This window comes from Castor canadensis, chromosome 16 (genome assembly GCF_047511655.1).
Source record: "Castor canadensis chromosome 16, mCasCan1.hap1v2, whole genome shotgun sequence".
Lineage (NCBI taxonomy): Eukaryota > Metazoa > Chordata > Mammalia > Rodentia > Castoridae > Castor > Castor canadensis.
The window spans coordinates 56,908,518-56,925,095 of NC_133401.1; the positions used below are offsets into that span (position 1 = coordinate 56,908,518).

A 16,578-nucleotide genomic window follows, 5' to 3' on the forward strand; every position below is an offset into this window, starting at 1 on the left:
TGGCTGCATATCTCATTCTGAAGATGTTAGCTGTTTACTTAACCACTTCCCTTTTGGGATTTTTAGACTGCTTTTTAAAATTTTTTATTATAAATAATCCCATAATGAACATGTTGTATGTGTGTGTGTTGTTTGCTGTAGATTGAACCCAGGGCCTCACCAGCTCTAGGCAAGCACTCTATCACTGAGCTACAGCCCCAGCCCCCAACATGTTAGGCTGAAATTTTTCTCTTGTAGGCCAGTTCCTAAGATGGCTGTCTCATGTATGAAATTAGTTAAGTTACAGTATGCATTTAAGGCACCGGGGAGAATTTAAGATCACAAGGCAACTGCTTCTGAACACAGACTCTGGTTCAAAAACTTGTAGCTTTCCCTTTTTCATCAGGACACAACCCCAAGCTCCTTCTATGCCCTCTAGTCCTACCAATTAATTAGGAACAAGTGCTTACCTGTTTCCTAACACACCCTCCCTACAAAACGCTGCTCAGCCCTAAATGCACTACCCTGAGCCGGTCCCATCTGCCCTTTGGTCCCAAAGCTTCCCAGTTAGGGGGTGGCCTGACTACACTAGAGGCGCTATACTAGAGAATTCCCTACGACCCTTCCCGGAGGGAGGGGTGGCACCTTGGGCTTGGAACTCCATACCCAGGGATTTAGCAAGGGCACTGTGGCCTCGCGGAAAGACGTATAGGCTTAAAGCAATAAAACGACAGTTTAGAGCTCCAGGGATGGCCCAAGACACCTTTCCCCACCCCGGCAGATTGGCGTTTGTTCTCTCAATCTTTTGTCCATCTCCCTTGCACCCCTCTTCTTCCCGCGCTTCACCCAGTCCATTCTCCAAACCTTATCTGGACTTCCGATGCTCACTCCCCGGGGGGGGGGGCACCCGGGGGGGTGGGCACCCATGCCCCGGAAAGCTCCCTCCCTTCCCTTTCCTGTCCGCGCCGTCCAAGGCAGCCCCAGGCCAGTCTGGGGTCTTCACCACTGTGAAGATTCCGACTACCTCACAAGACTCCAGTCACCTCCCCTCTTACACGCATCTGTACGGGATTGTCCCTCTGTCTTTCCCGCCATGATGGCTTTTCTGTCCTGTTTCGCCTACTCTACTTTCCATCGGTTTGCGAGTTCCCTGGCCCTGGCCCTTTAGTTTTATCCAGTCTGTCCCTCTCAAGACAGCGCCTCCTCTCTTAAGGTCCCCTTAAGATACCCCTCCCCTAAGTCAGTCTCTCGGCGCCCCCGCCCACGTCTGTGGTTCCGTCTGCCCGCGAACATGACCTGCTCCCAGAGTCCGCCCTTCTGTCTAGCCAGGCACTAGTTCACCATCCCATCCAGGGACCGGGTAGTTTGCAGCCCGGTTCCCCTCCCTTACCAGAAGAACTCTTCCCTGTTCCACTTTCTCTACTTTGAACCCATCCCAGCAGAGTCCAGGAAGTAGCCTGGCACCAGAGACTGGCAGTGGTGGCGTCCAATGGACTGCGCCAGCGGCGGCGGCGGCCCCGCCCATAGAGCAAACGCAGCCAATGAATAAACGGAGGCGGAACTTCCGCTGTCCCGAGGCGGGCGGGGTGGGGGGGGAAGCGAACTGTTGTGGTGAGGTGCCTTGAGCGAGCGGCGGCCGGGCGGGCCAGTGGCTGCCGCGGGTCTCCAGACGCAGCCGACTTGCTGCAGGGGTGGGGTGGGCTGGACGCGCCGCGGGGCCCGGGCGCCGCGGGTTCGAGGCCGGGCCCCGCGCGGGGAGGCCGCGCCACCCCAGGGGAGCTGCTGGGCAGCGAGTTTGCCCCACAACCGAAAGAAGGCGGGAGCCGGCGGGGGCCTTCGAAACCCCCTGGCAGCAGGACCCGGAGTCCCCGGGAGGCAGCCGCGTCCTGGGACGCGTCCCCGGGCGCCCAGCCGTAGGGGACGATTCTCGGCCCCCGGCCGAAGGCGCCTCCGAGTGACCCCCGGCGGGGCCCTGCGAGCCGCGGAGCTGACCCCGGGGCCTGGCGCGGAGCGGCAGGGGCTCTCCAAAGACGCAGGGCCCGGGGCCGAAGGGTCCAGGCCTCTAGCACGCCGGGCAGCGCAGTGCCTAGCTGGGGACGGACTCTGGGACTCTTGGGCGTGGGGGTCTCGGCGACCTGCCCCGCGGGGAGCGCGGCCGCGGAGTGGCCTAGAGGGGCCCTCCCCCAGAGGGGCCGGCCCGGCGCGGGGAGATGAACGGCTTCAGCACGGAGGAGGACAGCCGCGAAGGGCCCCCCGCCGCCCCAGCCGCCGCCCCAGGCTACGGCCAGAGCTGCTGCCTCATCGAGGACGGCGAGCGCTGCGTCCGGCCCGCGGGCAACGCCTCCTTCAGCAAGAGGGTCCAGAAGAGCATCTCGCAGAAGAAACTCAAGCTGGACATCGACAAGAGCGTGAGTCGCCCCGCCGGGTCCCCGCGCCGGGCCGCTGCCCTGGGCTGGGGTCGGGAGTACCCCGGAGCATCTCCGCGGTGGGCCTCGCCGCCCCTTATCTGCAGAATGGAAGAGTTGGGCTCGGAATCTTAAAGGCCGCTTCTGCGCGGATGTGCTCTGGGAGTCTGCCCAGATCCGGGAGTTTCGGGGTGGTGCAGGGGACGTCGTGGTCTCCTCTTCTTGGGCAGATTTGACAGCGGTTTCTTTGGGTATTAGAGCAGCAAGACGTGGTTGATTTTGTTGGTCCGCAAAGGAGCAAGAATGGCGAGGAGGGGGCGATGAAGGGACCCGGCTCTTCTCCAACTTCTTCCTCCTTCTAGGAACGCTGTTACTCCTTCAGACAGGGAAAGGCGGTAGTTACTTCCCAGTCTCCCGCAGCCTCTACTGCTGCGGGCCCTAGCTTACGTCTCACGCATTTGTGGGAATGAGTTTTTTCAGGATGTGTCAGAAATAAGGCTAAGGCCAGTTCTTGGGAGATGGCTCTTGCAGTCGATGTGATTGGGGAGGGGGGCGGATCAATTTTCTCAGGGGATAGCATCTTTGGAAATTCGGAGGTGGAGATTTAAATTTGAATAGTATTGTCCTGTGCTTTGTGCCTAATTATAGGAAACTTCCTGTGTGACTTCACCACTTCTAGTTGACAACTCTAAAGATGTGCCTATTGTCAACCAATTAAGAGCTTTTTAGTTTGACATCTGTTGCTGCAAGCCTTATATGTGGCTGCTTCATGATTAGGAATCGGAAACGAAAGCTTAGGGATATTTCAATATTCAGGTACGCTAAGAGCTTAGGTGGTTAACATCCATTATTTTTTAGGAACAACATTTCTCTGCAGTTGAGAGAAATCTGAGATTAAACTAAAAGGGAAGCCCACTTTCACACTTTTGATTTTATGGTTGAAACTGAAGCCCAGAGATATAGGAAGTGATGGTGCCATATGCATACAGCACTTAATAGGCTGGTTCATTTCCTAAACCCATTATCTGATTTCCTTCCAAGCCCCATGCATAAGCCTTCATTATGTCTTTAATAAATAAATCTTTCTTGTTCCTTCCCACCCTCAATTTTATTTAATTAACCATTATTACACATTTGTAGCTCTTGCTTGGAAAGGTGCTGTTTTTAAGTAATTGGGGGGTGAGTTAATGGCTTTCTTATTGTAAGTCTCTATCTGAAAGAATGCATGGAATTCATCTGGAGCAAACAACTGGCTAAATACCAAGGTGGTCCCTGATGGTCACATGTTGAAGTGAAATGTTTAATTCTAGGACAAAAATAAACATATCTACTTGGAAACAGGACCTACCTTCTCTGTAGGTTATTAGCAGTTTCACTTGAGCAGCTTATAATATTTGAAACCCTTGGATGCTTTCATATCTGAATAATTTTGCTGCTGCATCTGAGCCTCTTTTTACCCACTGAGCCTACTGGAAATCCTGTATTGGTCATTTCACATGCACTGTCTAGAAGAGAAGCAGCCTAAGTCTAGCAAGAGCATCCCAAAAGGTAGTGCTTCTGAAAGAATAGTTTGTGGAATCACTCACAATTTGTTTCAAGGTGGTGGTGTGGAGTCATTATTTCTGAAAGGGGTTCTATTTCATTTTCACAGGCTTGGGCAGGAATTCAATGCCAAGTAACTTGCTGTGTTACAAGAATTTTTAGCTGTTGTAGAAAGTGAAACAGGAAAAAGCAATAACACTAAGCCTTTGCTGCCACCCCCCTGCCCCCGCCCCCACCCCAACCCCAAAGGTCACTGGGCTCTGAAATGAAAACCTGCATGTACTTGACAATGGTTAAGGAGAAACAATGACTGTCTTGCAAAGGGATCTAGCAGAAAACCTGATCTCTACCTTCTGAGTAGCTAGGATTACAAGCGTGAGCCAGGGGCTCCCCGCTTGTCAGGGATTTCTTAAAGAAAGCAGTGCTATCTATTTAAAAATAGAAGCACCAAAAACCCAACTCAGGCAGTTTAACTCATTTTATGTAGACATTGATTGTGTTCTGTGACTTATTAAGATATAACATACTTGGAAACATTTCTCTAATTGACATATTTCTGCTTTTCTTCTGTAGAAAAGTAGAAATTGAGAATAGTATCAAGGAGAAAATGTTGTGTAGAAAAGGACACATACCAGGGGTCAGAAGACCTGGGTGACCTTGGCCAGGCCATTTTCCCACACTGGGTGGTTTCACTTTACTCCTCTAGAAAATGAGATTGAGGCGAATGAGGTTGCACTAAAGTTTGGTAAGTTCTCTTTCAGCTAGGATTCCATTCATTATTCTAGTGTCAGGACCTGAAATCATTCAGCCAAAACTTTAGGGAATATCCTCTTCTGCCTATTCTCCTGCCAAGTCACCATGCAACAGCTAGCTCTCTCAACAGCATACATGCTGGCCTAAGTAACATGGAGTGCCAGCTGCCTCTCAGGGATATACAGCATACTTTGGTGTCCTTCCTGGAGAAAGCACCTCCTGTGGTCCATACATCACCTGGGTGGTCCTCTTTGGGACAGTGGCACATACTGTGTCAGAAAGCCCTTTAACAGTGGAATCTGGCAAAGGTATCCCAATTTGGAACTATGTAAGTGGTGGCTTTTGCTGACCTAAGCTGCTTTTAGATGTAAGAGACTGCCTATATTAATGCAGCAGCATTTATTGAGTGCCTGCTCTCCCAGACACCATCACAGTATAAACTTAAAACTACTCATGACTCACTAATCCAACCACATGAAAGTGATAATTCATCTGAATAAACAGTTTTCATTATTTTCTCCATAAAAAGCCCTGAATTAATTGATGCTGATTTCCTGTCAGCTTACTTTTATCTTTAGGGATTTAAGGAATAAACTCAAATTCAGACATTCTCTCCAAAACATTTGCACACATCTGTTTCAATATCAACAACCCCCAGTCATTTACACAGGCATTCTATTTCTTTAAGGGTTTTGAATGGCTCCTGCAGGCAACTCTGGTACTTATATTCTTAAATAAAAGCATATTCTTCACATCTTAGCTGCTGTTGGCATCTTTACTTACTTACTAATATGCCTCCAACCTATATTAGAAAATCAGTGGTAATAGTCACATTCTTTTATGTGGTTCTGCCTTGTGAGAATTCCTGCCTTTCCACGTCTTTGTAGATCAGATGTGAGGTAATGCAAGAATTATACACTGAAACATGGAAATAAAGTTTTTCAGAGAGTTACAATAGTAGCTATTGTCGGGGTAAAATAAGATGTGCCATATACCATTACCAGAGTTCCTGCTTCCCTCCTACTCAGAAAAGTGTGTCTGTAAGTTAATAACTCCTACAGATCTTCTGAAGATGCCACATCCCTACTTGCTTCAAAAACTTCAAAGGACTCTCTCTTGTCTGAAGTAAAGTCTACACTGTCTTCATAGCCTGACCCCCGTATTTGTCCTTCTGCTCCTGAGTGGGCAGTCACACCACCTATCTGATACTGCATACCCTGACCTCCACCCTGGGAGCCCTTCTGTTACCCTTACTGGGCACTCTCAGTCTTAGTTCTTTTTTCCCATATGGAATGCTTCCTGGTTGTCTTGCAAAGCCTCCCTTCTACTCCCATGTTCAGGAATTTATTTTCTTCACTGTTCAGTGGAGACCTGGTCTGTAGTGTACTGTGTGGTGTTAGTGTTCTCTTTGTATGTGTATGTGTGTTTGTAGTGATGATGGTCAAACCCCAGGCCTCATGCACAGTAGGCAAGTGCTGTACTACTGAGCTACCTTCCTAGTACTCTGTGTGTTTCTTGTTCTGCAACTCAGTAGTTAGCATCTGGAAACTATGGCCTCCATCCTGCTCTTCCTTCTGTCTCTCCAGTGCCTTGCAGAAAAGCCCCATAATTGGACAGATACCTTTTGCTATTTCCAAGGAATTGCAACTCTGACTTTAATTTCCTTTCCATCAGGTAAGGCACCTGTATATCTGCGATTTCCACAAAAATTTCATTCAGAGTGTCCGAAATAAAAGAAAGAGGAAGACAAGTGATGATGGTGGAGATTCTCCTGAGCATGACACTGATATTCCTGAGGTAAAGGCCAAAAAAGTCAGCCAGAGAAAGCTGGAAGAATGGAGTCTCTTTCCTCTGGCCTGCTCCACTTTTTGTGCTAAGAAGTAACTTTAGTCCCCTGTGTTTTGCTGTGATTTATTTGAAAAGCAAATTGTAAAATTATAGCAGTATTGAATCTGAAAGCTTGGAAGTCATCTGGTCTGGGTGACCCATCATCTTCCAGACAGAGACCTGAGGTATAGTTTGAAGGCTCTAATGCCCTAGTCTAGTGCTCTTTCCAATAGATGGCATTGCTTTCTTTAAGAAATCCCTGACAAGTGGATAGCCAGTGGCTCACACCTGTAATCATAGATACTCAGAAGGCACAGATCAGGAAGATCAAAGCCAGCCAGAGCAAATAGTTTGCGAGACCCTATCTCAAAGAAAAACCCCTTCACAAAAAAGGGGCTAGTGGAATGGCTCAAGGTGTAGGTCCTGGGTTCAAACCCCAGTACCACAAAAAAAAAAAAAAAAAGTATAATCATGAAGTCAAATTTTTTGTTCATTTTTTGGTTTTTTGTTTTGGCACACTAGGATTTGAACTCGGGACCTCATACTTGCTACTTACTGCTTGAGCCACTCCACCAGCCCTCAAAACAATTTTTAAATCTTGTTTTATCCTTCAAGTTACCCAGAGTATTTATGATCTATGATAGTCTTTTCCCCTCAGTTTTCTGGTATATAAAATTATAAAATATATATATATGTATATATTTTTTTTTATATATAAAAAGCCCGCTCTGGTTTTCTGTCACACTCTGGTTCCATGACTGCTGACCAAGACCTGTTCTCAAGGATCTATTCCAAAACCAGTTATACTAAACCAGAGTTTCTCGGCCCTGACCACTATGAATATTTAGGGCCAGATGGTTCTTTGTTGTTTGGTGAATCTTTGGTGGTGTGGGATAATTAACAGAATCCCTGGCCTTTATCTTCTAGCTGCCACTTGAGTCATGGCAATCAAAAAAATGTCTCCAGACATTGCCACATGCCTTCTGGGAGGTAAACTCATTCCAAGTTAAGGACTCCTGTGTGAGACCTAGGCTTCTCAACCAGAGCTACCTGTCCTTAGGGTGCCCATGTATATTAAGTGAAGCTCCAGAAGGAATATTGGGTTTTCTTTTTATCTAAATTGTTTTCACTTAAGATTCAGCAAAAGAAGAACCATTTATAGTGTACATTGAATACTTGACGCATGAATATTTCATAAGGCAACTGCCTGTTAGCACTCTGAGTGAAAATGACTGTGTAGGAATAGAAAGAGTAGGCGGGCCTTTGTCTGCAGATGTGGAGGAAAGCTTTGAAAATCAAGCCTTTGCCTTCTGCCCCTCCCCCATGTCCCCTTTTCCAGCATTAATTTACAGTATCTTTCTGTTGCCTTTCGTATTATTATTATTTTGCAAAGATGCATTTGGTTTCTAAATGCCTTTCACCAGGAAAAAAAAAGAAAGAAAGAAAAGGTTTTAAGGAATGTTTTGAAACAAATGAAGGACTCTGGTCCCTCATATTGATCATTCATTTTGTTTTTAAGTGCTCTCCACCTGCCTGAAGCAAGAACATCTCTTTTAGAGGCAGGTAAAGGCAGCCCAACTTTCTGGGCCTTCAATATTTCATGACTATGCAGCTTTCCTCTCTTCCTGTGTTAGAAAAAAGAGATGGGGGTCCCTTCCCCTCTGTCATCCAGTCATCTGCAGAACCCCTGACCCTAGCCTGCTGGTGCACGTTCACCACAGTAGCTTTCAAGCTTTTCTTAGAGCATTGTTAAGAATTCTAAGTCCTGAAAGCTGAGCCTACAAAATAACTATTTGAAAGTCCCTATTCTTCCCACTGTCCTTCATGCCCCTCTCTCCAGTTGTTGCCTAGTCCTAGCATGTCTTTCTGTAGGTGTCTCTAGTTTTTGCCTTTGCCCATCCTTGGTATCCCCTAGCTTCACTGCTCCTCCAAATTCAACTTCATCATCTCACCAGTGAATCATTACTGCAGCGTTTTCCTCTGTCTCTCTCGCCTCCAGTCACTCCTCCTTGCAAACCCCTGCCAGCTCCATCTTCCTGAAGCTCCATTTTCCCCTCCACCCCCCATCATAGCTCCTTCCTCTCAAGAAATACTACCACCCAGTCTCCCCTTTGAACCCCCTGCCATTGCCTGTGACCCTGAGCCCAGCTCTTCATCTTTTGGCTTTCTGTACACCTGATCTTCCCCCCTCATTCCTTACTCTCTTCTTTACTGCCCCTTCTTAGCTTCAGCCTCACCTCCTCCACCAGACTCCTGGAATTAGCCCACTCCAGCCAAAATTCTTTTCCACTGTTTTTGTCCTCTTTGCCAGTCACTAGTCCTCAACAAATAATTTCTCAGACTTCTTTTGTAGCCCTCCCCATTCTCACCCTTACCTAGGGTATACTGGGCACATAGTGGGCTGTCGTGAATCCTAGCTTGTCAGGTGATGGATAATGTGTTTCTCCTCTTCTCTCTAGGTCGATCTATTCCAGCTGCAGGTGAATACTCTCCGACGTTATAAACGACACTACAAGTTGCAGACCAGACCAGGCTTCAATAAGGCCCAGTTAGCAGAAGTAGGTAGACTAGAGAGAACAAGCATTGTTCTTCTGATATGATCCTGATTCTCCCTACTGTGGTGTATGTCTTGCTTCGTAACTCTGGAAGCAAGTCTGTATTCCCCTTTTGCATAATTTAGAATATCACAGCTTTAGACTAGAAAGACCCTGTTTCCAGAAAAGAAACCATGGCACAGAGAGGAAAAATGACTTCCTTAAAATCTAACAGCAGAATTGAGTCTGGACTCTCAGGACTGCTAATTCTTTCTAAGTCCTGACTATTCTCTTGTTTAAATCTTTTTTCAAAATTCTTTATAGGTACAGTCCTGCTGGTTGGAGTAGCTTAAGAGGTAGAGTACCTGCCTAGCAAGTATGAGGCCCTGAGTTCAAACCCCAGTACTGCTAAAAAAGCAAAATGATGATTTCAGATACAGTCCTTTCTGTGTATCAGGTATGTCAGTTCAACCATCCCCTAAGCTTTTGTTTTTTTTTGTTTTTGAGGATCAAACCCAGGGCCTCGTGCATGCTAGGTAAGCATCCTACCACTGAACTATATCCTCAGTCCTCCAAAACCTTTGCTAATGCTCTGTAACAGCTATTTTTCTTTCTTGGTTTCTTCTTCTCTGATGTTGATAATGAAAGTATGTATTATAATGAATGGTGCCCAAGAAAGTTTCTTCCTGCCCTGAGTTCTTAACACAGTTTGGGGGTGGGGGGAGAAAGGGACATAATTCCCTGATATCTGCCTTTTCTCTCTCTCTCTCTCTCTCTCTCTCTCTCTCTCTCTCTCTCTTTCTATCTCTCGTTAAAAAAAAAAAAAAAAATACCAGGTACAGCTGGGTACTGGTGGCTTATGCCTGTAATCCTAGCTAAAAGTTCATGAGACCCCATCTCAACAGAAAAAAGCTAGACATGATATTATGTGCCTGTCATCCAGCTATGGCAGGAAGCATAAAGTAGGAACATGGTCCAGGCTGTTCTGTCTCCAAAATAAAAGGACTGGAGGCATGGCTCAAGCAGTAGAGTGCCTGCTTAGCAAGCCCAAGCCCAGAGTTCAAACCCGAGTACCACTTGATAGATAGAAAGGAAGGGAAGGAGGAGGAAGGGAGGGAGGGAGGGAGGAAGAAAGGAAGGAAGGAAGGAAAGAAGGAAAGAAGGAAGGAAGATGTAGCAAATGATGAGCTTTCCTTCAACTCCACTAGCTCTTTCAAGAAGCATTTGTCCTCTATTTAGAGGAATTCTTGGATTCAGACACTTACCAATTGACTGTTTGCGGCAGTTTTGAAAGTCACATTTCTGCCCATTTCCAGGGCTTCAGAGGGTTGGTAGCAACTGGCCGGAGCAATCCGAGAATCTTCTTCCATGGGATGACTGAAATTATGTAAGGGAAGGCTGGCTGTCACTGAGATAAAACTTCACCTTGTTAGTGTTGTATACTAAAATGCTATTTTTGGAAGCCTGGAAATCAAACCACCTGAAGCCCTGGGGAAGAGGGCACCCTGAGTTCTGCAGTACTGCAGGAGGCTCTGCCACAGCTGCACCCATGCTCCCTCTTTTGCACAGTTTAGAATGTGTGGCCCTGAATAATGCAAGGCTTAAAGGACTTTGGTTTCTTTCTCCCCACGTAGACTGTCAGCCGACACTTCAGGAACATACCTGTGAATGAAAAAGAGACCCTTGCCTACTTCATCTACATGGTAAAAAGTAACAAGAGTAGACTGGACCAGAAATCGGAAGGCAGCAAGCAGCTGGAGTAAGGAAGAAATGCATCTTAAAGGAATGAAGTATAATAGTTAATGCACAGGTGATGTCTGCTACATTTAAGCCCATAAAGACTGTTAAATTTTACTGTAAATAAAAAGTGTGAATGATGAATACTGTAAATCTTTTTGGTCAGAAGGATTATATTCTCATGACTCAGCATGTGTATAAAAAGACTTTCTTTTAAGATAACCATGGACTGTAAAAACAGGATCATAAAAAGAATTAAAAACCTTGTCTTACAGCATTCAACAGAGCATTAAGTCAGTTCTACTGGAAATGTGGGAAAAGACATATTTTGGTAGTGACTTTATAATACCAGGCTGCCACAGACAAGACTCAGCTCTGGAATAACAGCAAGGTGCAATTGATGGTGGAAGTGCAGGAGCGACCCAAGTCTGGGTTTGCACACTGCCCACTGTGGGTATAGATGGCCTGCTTTATTGTAAGCTTTGTCATTTAAGAGTTAGATAATACTGAGTCCCTTCACTTGCTCTGTTCCTTGTACATGTGGGCGCTCAGGCAGTGTTTGTTGGCTAATTGAACTGTCATAACAGTGCCAGCCTTGTAACTGCTGGTCTGCTTTACTTCTTGTTACTGAGAATTCTGCCATTCCTGTTGCACACTGCTGGATATGGAAGGAATCCTGATGCACAAACAGGAGGTTTCTGATGGAAAAGGGATTTCAAGGCAGTTGCATGTGCAAAGCTACTTCTACTGAGGTTCTAGAAACGGTGATACAAGGACTCTCATAGGAGGAGCCTCTGCACATTACTTGGGATAAAGTCATGTACTAAGGCTTCAGCTATGCTCCCAGGCAATAAATGCTTTGACAGACTCAGTGGTTTGGGGCTAGTGTGTTCCGAATTATTAATCCTTAGTTCACTAACGCCAGGAAAGCTGCCAAGGACCATGGTTCCTGCTCAGAAGTCCAACTGACTCCCTGGGCTCTGCTAAGCAACAAATCATGAGTTTGAGCAGCAAAGGTCAGTGCCACCTGATGCTCATTTTTGTGAGAAATTTGCCTTCCTCTTTGGGAGAAAGATTGCTAAAGTAACTTTTAGTATTATTAATACTAATTATTAATTACCTGATTTTTTGGTTCAAAAAATCAGATTCCTCTATCTAATCATATCAGAACCAAAGTACCCTAAGAAAACAAAGCTTTATATCCAAAAGTATGCTTTTGCAAAATTCTCTCATCAGTGTATTGTGGGCAGAGGGATAAGAGGATGGGAGAAAAAGAGAAGAAAACGATTTAGATTCTAATTTCTGACCCTCTTGACATATATTATGGTCAAAGGTCATCTTCCTACCCTCTATCAATTCTGAGTTATTTCTTAAGCCTTAAATGATAAAAAGAGCAATGGATTGCCTAACCTGACAGTTTTTAATGTCTCATAGGTGGCTTGATCTGAGCACCATCTCAGAGAAATCAGAACTAAACTTACACTGAGTGGAGTGGTGTATATGTGAGTCTTGGTTCTGTAAAGCAGAGTATCATGCTTTCTGTGGAATGGGGAGAGGACCACTGCTTTCACTATGATGCAGTGTGTTCCATTGCAGCAAAGCTTTTACCAGTGTTCAAAATGCATGTCTAGCAGATTGCAACCCTTTTAAATATGTGTAAATGAATGTACATAGAATATATTCTGAGCTATGATTTGTCTCCTGGCTGTAGAGGGCACCTTGAGGTCCCTCTGGGTGTTTTCAGTCCTTCAGATTCAGCGCATATGTAGAGATTATCTCCCTACTTATAGCTGATGGATATTGATGGGGGTATCAAGAAGGCTCAGCAGGGGTTGGAGTCTAGGTCACATGGGCATACAGATTAAGGCATCCTCAACCTGCTCTGTGGAAATGTCCATGATGTATTGAGGAAGAAAGAGTATCTTTCTGATATTTAAACCAAAATTATGGTGTGTAGGTCATGTTACTGTTTCTCTAACAACCAGTCTACTTTCCCAGGTGAGAGAGAGTGAGCAGTGTGTATCAGTGTAAGCTGTGGTGTTAGGATCCAACTGTTCAAGTGTCTGTAGAAATGCTTTATTCCAAAGCAAAACCTTGGGAAACTTCACCTTCAGCCAGATGTTGTGCACTCTTGAGTCTCATGTTATCTTTCCTCTGAAGAGGGCTGCTTTAGGAAAGTGGAGGTTGTGGGTATCTCTTCAACCTTTTGAAACAGATCAGGTGAGAGAAAAGAGCTATTTGAATTTACATGTTCACAAATCTGTTCTTTCATCAGCCCACCAAACCACTTGCCTTAGCCTCTTCCACAGTTTCTGGTAGTTTATCCAGGAGGCTTCTCCCTATGAGAAATGACCAGGCCTTTCAAAGCAACAGGACCTGGCTTCAGGGAGCAGTGAGGTATGGGAAGAGCAATATTCATCTTGGCTGCCTGCATTTTATACTACCTGTCAAGGACTCCCTTGCTTCCTCAACCTGTGACGTTGCAGCATTGCCTTCTCTCCACTTGGTGCTCTTGGGCAAAACTGGAATTTCAAGTTCAGCAGTGGCATTGTCTTCCTAAGCAGTCCAATTCCTGCCTTAGCTCCAGCCTGGCATGGTTCTTTCATGTGCCCTGAAGGTTGTCACATGAAAACATCAATATCCCATGATTTATATTATTTCATTTTGAGGTTTTTAAGACAGAAGGACAGATTTCTTACTTCAAGTGACAAACCCTTAGATTGACATCAACCAGCATATGAAAAGGTCATAGCTGAATCTCACGAAAGATTGAAAACCAAAGGAGTCAGGACCAGTGCTCTAAAAATGAAGAATTTCACTCATGTATTACAGCTGCCAAGTTGTTAGATGTTCCTGTCATAGCTAAATAGATACTGCTAGCCTCTCAAAGAATAGATATTAATGTTTGCAAATGAAGTGTTATATCTAACCTTGGTCTTTGGCTGTTTATTTCACAGGAACTTTTTGTTAATATCCTTCAAGACAATTGCATGGTAGAAGGGAGAGGATGGGGAGTTAACTTGCCCATTGAAGTAGGTTATTCCAGGTGTGGTCTCAGAAAAGTTGCTTCATAGACATCATCTGAAGGCACTCACACATTACAATGAAAAGATCAAAGATGGGGAAAGGCCTTTAAGTCATCCAGTCCAATCTTCCCCACAGGTGCAGACATTCTACCTGCAACCGCCCCACTAAGGGAGCAGTGTGGGTTGAAACACCTCTGAGGACTGAAAACTCACTACCTCCTAGAGATGCCTGCTCTCTTTGTAAGCCTCTGGCTATTCTCCGTTCTCTGTAATTTCCATCTTAGTCTCTGCCCCATAGGGGCCACATGACAAAGTTATTCAGCTTGGCAAAGAACCTGATCTGGCACTGTCCCACTGCATTGCATTTGTCTTCTAGAAAGAAGCAGCTAGGACATGGACATTTTGGTATCCTGACTGGCCTTCCTCCAAGTGTTGTTCCACTTAGTTCCTTGTTGGAGAATGTTGAGAAAACCCTGTAAGCCAGGTTATGCTTGATTGTTCTTGCCAAAGCTGGTGAAGTAAGGATATGAGTTGGGGGGTGGGAAGGTACCAAGCCTGCTAAAAAATAACCTAAGACAATTGAGGCCTTAGTTCTGTGTTTGCCCCATAAAAACTAATGCAACATCACTTAGGAAATACTTCAGCTAGATTTTAAAATATCATTGCTTTGCCTGGAATTTAAAGGTTCCATGGTTGCTGAGGGCTTGTACTATCAGGTTCTTAGAAGGACTTCACACATGTTTTTTTGTTTTTAGTTTGGTTGGTTTATTTTTGTTTTCATTTGGTCTTGCTTAGTACCCAGACTGGCCTTGTACTCATGATCTTCCTACCTCTGTCTCCTGAGCGTTGGGATTATACGTGTGTACCATCACCCACAGTTCCCATGTAATTTTTACTGAGAAAACAAAGCATAAGAACTGGGGTTGTGTGGGGTGTAGAGAGGATTGCATGTCTCATTGTCAGAGAAGTAACTGATCTTCAAGTTGGAAAGTTATTCAGGGTTGCTATTGTGCAATCATCCATTTTTTAGAGAATGAGGGAAGAAAAGTTCAAGATTTTCCTGAGGTCACATGGCATTATAAGGACTAGCCTGTAGTCCCCAGCTATCCTGCACTCTTCTCACTCATTGCAAGATGACTTGAATGCTGTCAAAGGTAAGCTGCCCTCAGCATCTTCAGAACCTATAACCAAGAAGTTCCCAAGGACAACCTGGCTCTTGGGGACTGAAATGACCTACAAACTCAAGGTGGAGTGAAATGATTAGGAGAGTTGGGTTTTGCAAAATGAGTGGTAGGGCAAATAATTTAAGAGCAAGGTTTAAAAACACTGGGAGATACAGTATTGTCCTAGGACTTATTCTTATTACGTGGGCTTAGTCTATGATCTTGTGGTCCCACTTCTGCCTTTTGCTCTGTCCTCTGAGGCTGTGTAATTCCAGCGGTCTTGGCTCCTGGTCCATTACTTAATAAGGCGGTCAAACTGAAGGGCAGATGAACTCAAGATCATGCCCTGGGAAGCATAGTGCTTTAGGGTACTTTGTTTCCGTGCTTATGATTGGGAAAGGTAAAGCAGGTCTGACATCTGAGGTGGAATCCAGCCTGGGCTAAAGTGGGACCTGTTCTTGAGGCAGAAATGTCTACAGTCAGTTATTTTTTATCTAGCTTATATCTCAAAACACAAAACCTTCTGTTGCTTTCACTTAACACATTTGCTAATGATGGATGGTTGTATGGGATCCATGTTTGGCATTTTAATTACTTGTTATGCCCATCGGAGTATATTTTGGAGTATGGGGTGTGAGAGTTTTGTCCATTTTGTAACTGCCTTATTGAAAAGTAAGTGCCCTTCCATTCCAGGCTTCCTCATGTTGTACTTGCTTCCTGCCAAATTGGGGGAAATCATTTGTATTTTAATTTTGTAATCTATGGCTCTGTACTGTTGAAAGGCTCTCACTTCTATGGAGTCTCCTTACTATGTATGTGACTTTTCATGTTGCAATATCACATAGATAGGATGACTCGACTTTCACTCTTAATAAATGATGTGAATGAGTAAGAGACACACTGTTGTTCTCTTTGAATTTCTACACAGAATTCAGATACTTTCCCATCACGCACTGGCTGTGTGTGACAGTGATTAAGTGACTGCTCCAAGTAACAGCACCCACCTTGCCCTGCAACCCCAGTGCACACCAAAGGCATGTAGGTCACAGAGGCTTGGACCCAAGTTCTAGTCCTGCTCTCCCACTCACCTGGAGAGAGGCAGACTGGGTCTGACAGCCTGAGTCTGGGGCTCCATGTATTGTACCAGATACCCTGGGCATTAGGTTTCACTGTTGGGTATTTGGTTATCCATCTATAAGATGACAGTCCTAAGTAAACTGGATGGAGGATTGCAAGTGAAATTGCAGGGGGCAGGCTACAAACTGGAAAATTCAGGTTCCTTCTAAGGGTAACCACTATTCCTGCCTAACTTTGCCATATGAGAATGCCACTCCTGCAAACAGGTCCTGTGATGTGACAAGAGGAGCTGCAAAGCCAAACTTTTGTGTAAATAATATTTAATGTCTCAAAAATTATTTTTAAGTGTGTGGACTGGTGTTTTGTCACCTATGAAACCTTGGCATATAAAGTCTGTCACCTGAGCACATGTTAGAAATGCCCACCATCTTCTGAATGAGAATCTGCTTTGACAGAATCCCAAGCAAGTCACATATGTTACAGCTTGAGAAGCCCAGGCTCTGTGACTGGTACAGTCCCTGAGGCCGAGCAGAAG

The 16,578-nt window shown here is 45.3% G+C and overlaps 1 protein-coding gene and 1 long non-coding RNA gene across 3 annotated transcripts in view; one reads left to right on the forward strand and one right to left on the reverse strand.

The window, feature by feature from the left end:
• Window positions 1-1,437, reverse strand: part of LOC141417839 (uncharacterized) — a 63,430-nt gene extending 61,993 nt beyond the window's left edge. Inside the window, exon 1 of the long non-coding RNA XR_012442454.1 lies at window positions 1,370-1,437. This is a non-coding gene — a long non-coding RNA (uncharacterized lncRNA). The remainder of the gene's footprint in view (window positions 1-1,369) is intronic.
• A 249-nt stretch (window positions 1,438-1,686) lies between these two features.
• Sap30l (SAP30 like) lies at window positions 1,687-15,862 on the forward strand. 2 transcript variants are annotated; one of them, XR_002212778.2, is made up of 5 exons: window positions 1,687-2,387; window positions 6,354-6,476; window positions 8,966-9,064; window positions 9,365-9,497; window positions 10,675-10,806. XR_002212778.2 is itself a non-coding variant. In XM_020169529.2 (4 exons), exons 1-4 carry the CDS (start codon window positions 2,190-2,192, stop codon window positions 10,801-10,803), a joined length of 549 nt encoding a protein of 182 aa, XP_020025118.1. In that variant the 5' UTR covers window positions 1,700-2,189; the 3' UTR covers window positions 10,804-15,862. The 2 variants fall into 2 exon arrangements, 1 of the variants encoding a protein (XP_020025118.1); XM_020169529.2 differs by lacking the exon at window positions 9,365-9,497 and having other exon boundaries at window positions 1,700-2,387; window positions 10,675-15,862.
• The last annotated feature ends 716 nt before the right edge of the window (window positions 15,863-16,578 follow it).